Below are 8,944 nucleotides of genomic sequence, written 5' to 3' on the forward strand. Positions count from 1 at the left end.
TGAGGTTTTACATAGTTCGTTACACAACCCCGGTTGGGTTTTTCTGAAAAGGAAAAATCATATAAAGCACATCTTAGCAGTGCAAACATGTAAGTGCAAACTTTAATCAACTGGCCCCACCAAAAACCATTCTTCAGTCAGTGCATCTCATCCCACCCTAGCCCAGTGTTCATAGAGTGCCAATTCTATGCACTTTGTAGGATATGAGAAGAGGTAGTAAGTCCCACCTTAATAGGCAAGTCAAAATAGAAGTTATGTTGTGGTGGGGGCTCAGCAGTCTTTTTTTAGAGCCAACTATTTACAAAGCTCAAATTAGTCTCTTAGGTGAGAGTGAATGAAAATTAGACAGCCCAACAACTTTGGGGCAACTGAGGAGATATGTGCAAGTCTCTAACTCATGTGAGTGAGTCCAAGCAAAATCTTTAAGGGAAGAGGTTCCCAATAATGAGAATTATCCAGGCATCCTAGAGCCACTGTGGGTATTCAGACTAGGGTCCCAAACCTCTCAACAGTGTCCTCGTAGGAGATATAGTACCTTGGATGCGGTTTGTCTATGCGAGCACCGCTGGGGAGCAACGCATTGATGCAGAAGTGCTTCTCCTCGCTGTATTTGCCGCAGCTTTTAACAAAATGCTTCATGATGGTACGGCCGTACCACCATTCATTTACTGTGTCGCACAAATAGGTGAGATCTTTCTCTCTTTTCTTTGGGTTTGCGTGGAACAAGCCGGCCGGCCCGATATCCTCGCGGCGACATAACTCCCCGTACAACCACTCCTCCAGGTGTCGATCCACTTTATCAAACACCCACTCAGGTGCATATGGCATGAAGTAGCCGTACAGATCTCGAACCCGGAAATTTATTATCTGTTGCACCCGGGAGACTGTGCGGAAGACTTCTGGGTTTGCTCTACCGGGGAGGACCCAAAAGGTACTCTCATCCACGTCTGGAAACCGTCGGATGGCAAGGTGCCTCTCACTTGAAGGGCCTACCTTGGTGCTGGTTGTAGCGGTAGTGTCGGTTTGTTGAGTCTCTGGGGGGTCATCCTGATCTCCCCATCCTGGAACTGACTCTGGGGCAGATTGTTCTGCAGGAGTATCAAGTACACTTCCTGAAGGTGATACCCCCAGAGTAGGTGATGGTCTGGAGGAGCCACGGCCGCGACCCCTCCCCCTGGCGGGTGGCTTGTTTTCAGCCGCATCGGAGTCGGAGGACCCCATGATGAGTGGGCCTTCCCCTGGCTGGCTCCCATAAACCTCGGACACTGACATGGGAAATGTGCCCTTTCTCCTCGCAATAGTATAGGAAGGTTTGCGTAGGTGGCTTGGAGACAGTCCAGTAATAGGCGCACATTCAGGCGCTGTAGCAAACTCTTTGTTAGGCTCTGTGGGTGACTCTATAGGTGGCTCAGTAGTATCCACTGGAGGGGTAGCTTCCCCTTTAATCTCTGTGTCTGTGGCGGCGATGGCCTTGGGAGACACACTGTCCAGGGCTGAGACCACTGAGGAGGCTGGTTCACTGTCCTCTGGCTCCACAACAACATTGAAGGGGCCATTCCAGCACTCCTTTGAGCAATGGGGGCAGATGGAGCTAAACTTGTCAAACTCCTTTATGAGCGCTTGCCCGCACTTCCCACAGTAAGGGGTCACTAGGTGGATGTTGTCCCGTATCACCCTTATGCCAAAGTTCCCTGCCCATGTGTATCTGGGCTCAAGCTTTACTTTGTCGGGCTCCCGGAATGAAAAGGGATACTTTACCCGGGGCATATCCAATTCCTCCCATCCGTCCCAGCCGGCGTCCGCCATTTTGTTATCCGGGTACAGATGCTGTGGGGTCCTGGAGGTAGTATCCGCCACAGTGAAATGTCCACAACAGCAGCCGCTGTGTTTGGTAGGTGTGGACTGTATGCTGTAAAAGCTTGGGTAGCTGTTAAAGGCTTTCTTAGCTAAGTCAGGTAGCGATGCTGCAAGAGCTATCTGAGATGCGTCCGCACTCTCAGCAAGTCTGGCACAAAATGGCGCTTGTGACATCATGTCCGGGCACCTCCCTACAGAACCGCACTTGATTGGCTGCCTTCCCCCACGTGACTGGGGTGATGGGCGGCGGTTTCTGCAGCGCGCGTCTCCTTTACCAAGATGGCGGCGGTTTACTTCGCGCCAAATATGGCGGCGCCCACAGCTTGCAGCGTGGAGTAGGAGATAGGCGCGAAAATCACAGAAATACAGTTTTAGTAGTCTGGGCACATGGGGCAATCGGGAAGAACCTCAAACCGAACCCACGGCCTTTTATACAGGTATTATTTCAAAGATCAGGCGCTTTGCTTTAGTGAGTCCGTAGCTGCAAAAGCGCTTGTCAGTCACTTTTCAATAAAGATAATACACGGCAGTGTGCAATAAGGGCCCCACGTTGGGCGCCATAAATGTAACCCTATTCTGGCTAATAATTGCCAGTACCGGCTAGTAGGTATGAGCACGGGCACATGTGACTCCAACACACAGGCTGGGCCTTCGCAAAACGGAAGAATTACACTTGAGAGGTGTTGCAGAACTACAACTCTCTACTGCCACAACGTGTATATAAGTAATTATGGACGCCAGAGGTTCTTTTGCATTGAACTAGAACTTGGTTTATTGATGGTACACAGCATATGCAGGGTTAATACTCACAGCTTTGAGGTAGAATAGCACATAAATGTCAAATGCAGTTGCAGATAGCAGAAATAGTATGGCACCACTATGGAGATAGGTATAGGGGATAGCCAGGAGTCCCAAAGGTAGTGTCTGCTTTATCTGGACCGGATCCCTACAGCGACGGTGGTTCAGGGGTTAATAACAGCCTAAATCCTATGTCTGACACTGCGGTCCCTACAGTAAGGCAGCAGAGCCTTGGGGGTACTAAACCCTCTATAGTCTCCTATGTGGGAGCGTATAGCTGCTCATACTAAATAGCCCTGAACTAAGTCACACTCCTAAAGCTGCTATAACAGAGTCTAACCTGCAAATGACTACACCACATTCACGGGGTCCCTGATCCCCGACTTAGAATCACTAGATGGATTGGCTTCCTCTAGGGCACAAACTTCTGGGCCCAGTTGAGAACCCAGGCTCAATGTGCAACCTGTTCTGAAGGATAGGAATGCCAAAGAGGAAGTGCCCACACCCTGCAAATCACTATATTACAGTGTGCAGGAAGTGGTCATCCTAACTAAGGGCCAATAAGTGCATAGTGACACATAACTAAAGTGGCAACATTACAATCTGCTCAGTAACAGCAGATAGCACAGTGTAGGGCTAAAGCCATAGGGAGCTTAGTTCCTATGGGTCCCTACACAAACATTATTTTAGGAATGTTAGAAAAGGGCAGGCAGAGAAATTGTGCGGGGGGGGGGCAGATTGTGGTACTTATTATGTGGCCATTACAATAATATTACACATTTCAGGTGCAGTTCAGAAGACGTGGGGGCTGTTGGTTTCAGAGTTAAGAACCCAGAGCATCCGGATACTGACCTATTTGTCCCGGGACCCTCTGGCAAGGTAGGTGGCTCTGTAGTATGGCAGGGCAGTATTCACTCCTCCCTTCCATGCTCTCACTGTAGCTATGGTGGGGCTGTTCCACTTAATGATCATTGGTTTGTTGGCGCAGTACAATAGTAGTTGTAACAAGGTTCTGCTTTGCACACAATGGCGCCGGTGAGTCCCATTAGTGCCACTGCTGCCCCCGGCGCTATTGTGAGGTAACTGGCACAGCCGCTCAGTAATAGGTGTATATATTGGGTGGGGCCGGCCCTCCGGCCTGAGGGGATCCCTGTAGGGTTGCAGCACTAATCCTGGGGACCTTATTGCACCATATCAATGAGTTTATTACTGAGTTTACCTCAGAATTTACTTCATCTTTTCTAGGTTAATTCTGCCGTATAGGGAGCGTAGCTCATTGTGAGAACTTAGTTTCCATGTCAGCAAAGATAGGATCTATATTAGTAGCCTTGTACTGGGTAACATCTTGTGGAATCTGAATACCAAGGGATTGTAAGGAATCTACCCACCTGAGGGGGGAGTCACTCAGGACAAGAGTAGTTCTTTGAGGTCTAAATCAATGGTCAGCCAATGAATGGGCAGAGTTCTGCCTTTTGCTCCCACACTACTTCCTGTTACAGTTAGAGCTGCATCACTTCCTGTCAGCTGATCTCTGAGGGAGCACACAGCCCATCGCAAAATGGCGTCTCAAGGGAAAGATGTAAAAGATGTATATTTCTTTATTGCACCATTGGTGGTGCCTATAGCCCAAGGCTCTCACTGTTACTGCATTGTACAAATGTACCGCACTGAGTATACAGGCGCCGCTATATAAACACACTGTGCCCATTGGCTGTAATGGTTCCTCCCCATCTCTGAGATGCCGGCTTTATGCCTAAATGTCAACAATTATTTTTGTATTCAAAAAGCCTTTATTAACAACAATGAAAGGTTACAGCGTATATCTTTGGTATGTTCGTGAATAGAAAAATCAGAGAAAAGTTTACTCCTTGATAATCATTAGCAGAAAAATAGCTCTAAATGTCAACAATTGTAGGAATTTCCTGAGACAAGTCTCACGCAGGGAACATTTCATGTGAAAATTTGAATGACTTCCATAAATGCAAAAGAAAAGAGAATGTAACACTACAGGGAGGCAGCGTTAGATTAAGGAGTGGGAAGAAAATGGCTGCTTACTGCCCCGGTTTGTCCCACCCATAATGGGCAGTGGGTTTGGTGGGTTTCATACCCCCATTAAAATAGACTGATAAAGGGCAGGATACGACCACTGCCTAAATCTGTCCCACTGGGAGGGAGGGTCACCGTGTGAGTTTGGCCACTTGTCCATTTCTTCCACACATTCCCATCATCATCATCATCATCATCATCATCATCATCATCATCATGTATTTATAACATTAACTTATAACAAACAGGGGCCTTACAATAATTCACCAAACAAAGATTACAGAGTAAATCATTAACCTGCTAATAGTAATAATGTTTCTTTCCTGAGCCTGGATCAGCTGGTACTGTTACACTATTTCTCTATATCTCCCCCTAGTGCTCAGGGGCTGTCACTGCACTTACTAATGATTCTCACCCAGACATCTTCATCACCATCATCACTACAATAATAAGGACCACCCTGCCGTGCCCCGAATGCAGCATGAAGGGGCTCAGTGAAGGAGGCAGTGAAGGTGTGTAAGTGCCTGATTGGCTCACTCAGCTCATAAAAGGACACAAGTCCGGCCTCATAGTCCAACCTGATCCTGATTCTCCTGTAGGAAGGCTTGAGAGGTAAGTGTGTGCTTTTACCTCTATGTCTCACTGAATATTTATCTTTATATATAACTAAACACCAGGATTTGTTGTTATCCCCAATCTCTCCATCTCTCTCCATACTGGGATAGGCCACACCTACCCGCCGCTCCCCTGACTCACTGACCTCCATTTCCCAGTAATGTCGCCCTGAGGGGAAACTCCTGGTGCTTAAAGCCTGAGGGGTCTTAAATCTCTCTGGGGTTTCTGGGGGACTTTTAGAGGTTGAAGACAAGGAAGCAGATTTCCTGTCCCCTGATATAGATAGATAATTCCCAGCCGTGTTTATATCCAGTACCAGGTCTGTAGCCTCCTGCCCAGGGGACTGCCATCCCTTTACCCCAAGTACAATCTGATCCAACCCTGTGAGTAATGTCTCTGAGATCCGACCCACATCCAGATCCCCTACAGCCGGGGCATTTATATCCTCCATCTTTCTGCTCTTTCTGTTGCCCCCCTCAGCCTCATAAAATTCAGCCCCATCAGGTTCCCGTGCCTGTAGGACAGTGAGTGGAGCTGCCATGTTGCACAGCTCCTCAATGTGACGGGTCTTCATGTACAGCTCGTCCTTCTTTATCTCCAGCTGATGGATCAGCTCAAGGAGTTTGAGGGAAATCTTCTCTTGTTGCCAGGAGATGTCCCTCAGGAGTTGCTTCTCTAGGGCTTCCAGCCATTTCCTGATGCCCCTAAACAGGGCAGTGACTCTCTCTGTCTCTCCGGCTGCTTTCCCCGGCACTTCCCTCAAGCGCTCCTGCAGCCTCTGGATTTGCCCCTCAGTCTCCTCTCTCTCGGGGCTCAGTTTCTCCAGAACTTCCCTCAGTTTCTCTTTCTTCTTCTCTGAGGCCTCACTCAGTGTCTCCACCCTGTGGTCCCTGTGCTCCCCCACCCTGTAGCACGAGGCACAGACACAGACTCCATCCTGGGGGCAGTAATACTCCAGCAGCAGCTCTGGGTGCTTGGGGCAGTGTCTGTCCCTCTGGGAGGGGGTGGGGGCAGTTAATTCATGTTGTGTAATATTGCTGTGTGCTGTGGCATGTTCATAGCACAGAGACATGTTACACAGGAGACATGTAGAGCAGGCAGTAACCCGGCCGGATCTACAGTCAGTAACAAGGGAGTAGTAGATTGAAGTACAGTAGATCCCAGGCCCATGCTGCTCGGGGGGAGTAGGGAGGAGACGCTGCACTAAGCTGCTCAGTGTCACATTTATTTTCAGTTCTGGGCGCCCCCAGTACCTGTGTCTGCATTCCGGGCAGGTCAGATCCTCCTCTATCCCCTCCTGCCAGTCCCAATATCTCCCAATACAGACCCGGCAGTAGTTATGGCCACAGGGCAGGGTTACAGGGTCGGTGTAGAACTCCCGGCACACAGGGCAGCTCAGCTCATCTCTCAGATCAGCAGCCGCCATCACTGGGAGCAGGAAGTATAAATGAGGCAGAGACAGGGGGCGGGGCCTGATTCCTACTCAGCTCCTCCGTTACTTGTGACTTGGTTATTTAGTGATGTAAATGATGACATGGAGTAAAAGTGAGATATTTACCGACTGACAAACCCTGCTCTATTCCCTGTTTAAAGGTTACCATACGCGTTAAGATCCGACTAAATTTTTTAACCTGCCTGATCGATATCTGGCCGATTTCAGGCCAGATATCTGTCGGGCAGGCCCGTTATTAGTGCCCCTACATGGGCCGATTAGTGGCCGAATCGGTTTAAGGGACCAATATCAGCAGCTAGAATCGGCCCGTGTATGGGCCACCTTATGTCTTACCCAGACTGAGAGTAGAACGAGGGCTCACAGGCGGCTCTCATACACACACTAGCACTGGGGGTACTGGGAGTTGTAGTACAGTAACGGGGTGTCCCCGCTCTATTCCCTGTAGCTGATGTGCATTTGCAGTAAGGGTTAGGGAAAGGCCGGCTGGGGGTGCTGGGAGTTGTAGTACAGTAACGGGGAGTCCCCGCTCTATTCCCTGTAGCTGATCTGCATTTGCAGTAAGGGTTAGGGAAAGGCCGGCTGGGGGTGCTGGGAGTTGTAGTACAGTAACGGGGTGTCCCCGCTCTATTCCCTGTAGCTGATCTGCATTTGCAGTAAGGGTTAGGGAAAGGCCGGCTGGGGGTGCTGGGAGTTGTAGTACAGTAACGGGGAGTCCCCGCTCTATTCCCTGTAGCTGATCTGCATTTGCAGTAAGGGTTAGGGAAAGGCCGGCTGGGGGTGCTGGGAGTTGTAGTACAGTAACGGGGAGTCCCCGCTCTATTCCCTGTAGCTGATGTGCATTTGCAGTAAGGGTTAGGGAAAGGCCGGCTGGGGGTGCTGGGAGTTGTAGTACAGTAACGGGGAGTCCCCGCTCTATTCCCTGTAGCTGATGTGCATTTGCAGTAAGGGTTAGGGAAAGGCCGGCTGGGGGTGCTGGGAGTTGTAGTACAGTAACGGGGAGTCCCCGCTCTATTCCCTGTAGCTGATCTGCATTTGCAGTAAGGGTTAGGGAAAGGCCGGCTGGGGGTGCTGGGAGTTGTAGTACAGTAACGGGGAGTCCCCGCTCTATTCCCTGTAGCTGATGTGCATTTGCAGTAAGGGTTAGGGAAAGGCCGGCTGGGGATGCTGGGAGTTGTAGTACAGTAACGGGGAGTCCCCGCTCTATTCCCTGTAGCTGATCTGCATTTGCAGTAAGGGTTAGGGAAAGGCCGGCTGGGGGTGCTGGGAGTTGTAGTACAGTAACGGGGAGTCCCCGCTCTATTCCCTGTAGCTGATGTGCATTTGCAGTAAGGGTTAGGGAAAGGCCGGCTGGGGGTGCTGGGAGTTGTAGTACAGTAACGGGGAGTCCCCGCTCTATTCCCTGTAGCTGATCTGCATTTGCTGTAAGGGTTAGGGAAAGGCCGGCTGGGGGTGCTGGGAGTTGTAGTACAGTAACGGGGAGTCCCCGCTCTATTCCCTGTAGCTGATGTGCATTTGCAGTAAGGGATAGGGAAAGGCCGGCTGGGGGCGCTGGGAGTTGTAGTACAGTAACGGGGAGTCCCCGCTCTATTCCCTGTAGCTGATGTGCATTTGCAGTAAGGGATAGGGAAAGGCCGGCTGGGGGTGCTGGGAGTTGTAGTACAGTAACGGGGAGTCCCCGCTCTATTCCCTGTAGCTGATGTGCATTTGCAGTAAGGGTTAGGGAAAGGCCGGCTGGGGGTGCTGGGAGTTGTAGTACAGTAACGGGGAGTCCCCGCTCTATTCCCTGTAGCTGATGTGCATTTGCAGTAAGGGTTAGGGAAAGGCCGGCTGGGGGTGCTGGGAGTTGTAGTACAGTAACGGGGAGTCCCTGCTCTATTCCCTGTAGCTGATGTGCATTTGCAGTAAGGGTTAGGGAAAGGCCGGCTGGGGGTGCTGGGAGTTGTAGTACAGTAACGGGGAGTCCCCGCTCTATTCCCTGTAGCTGATGTGCATTTGCAGTAAGGGTTAGGGAAAGGCCGGCTGGGGGTGCTGGGAGTTGTAGTACAGTAACGGGGAGTCCCCGCTCTATTCCCTGTAGCTGATGTGCATTTGCAGTAAGGGGTAGGGAAAGGCCGGCTGGGGGTGCTGGGAGTTGTAGTACAGTAACGGGGAAGTCCCCGCTCTATTCCCTGTAGC

At 50.4% G+C, this 8,944-nt stretch overlaps 1 protein-coding gene across 1 annotated transcript; it reads right to left on the reverse strand.

The window, feature by feature from the left end:
* Positions 1-4,551: 4,551 nt before the first annotated feature.
* Positions 4,552-6,775, reverse strand: LOC101733644 (E3 ubiquitin/ISG15 ligase TRIM25). Its single transcript, XM_031892122.1, has one exon. The coding sequence runs from the start codon at positions 6,740-6,742 to the stop codon at positions 5,081-5,083; it is 1,662 nt and encodes a 553-aa protein (XP_031747982.1). The 5' UTR covers positions 6,743-6,775; the 3' UTR covers positions 4,552-5,080.
* Between the last annotated feature and the right edge of the window lie 2,169 nt (positions 6,776-8,944).

This window comes from Xenopus tropicalis, chromosome 8 (genome assembly GCF_000004195.4).
Source record: "Xenopus tropicalis strain Nigerian chromosome 8, UCB_Xtro_10.0, whole genome shotgun sequence".
Classification (NCBI taxonomy): domain Eukaryota; kingdom Metazoa; phylum Chordata; class Amphibia; order Anura; family Pipidae; genus Xenopus; species Xenopus tropicalis.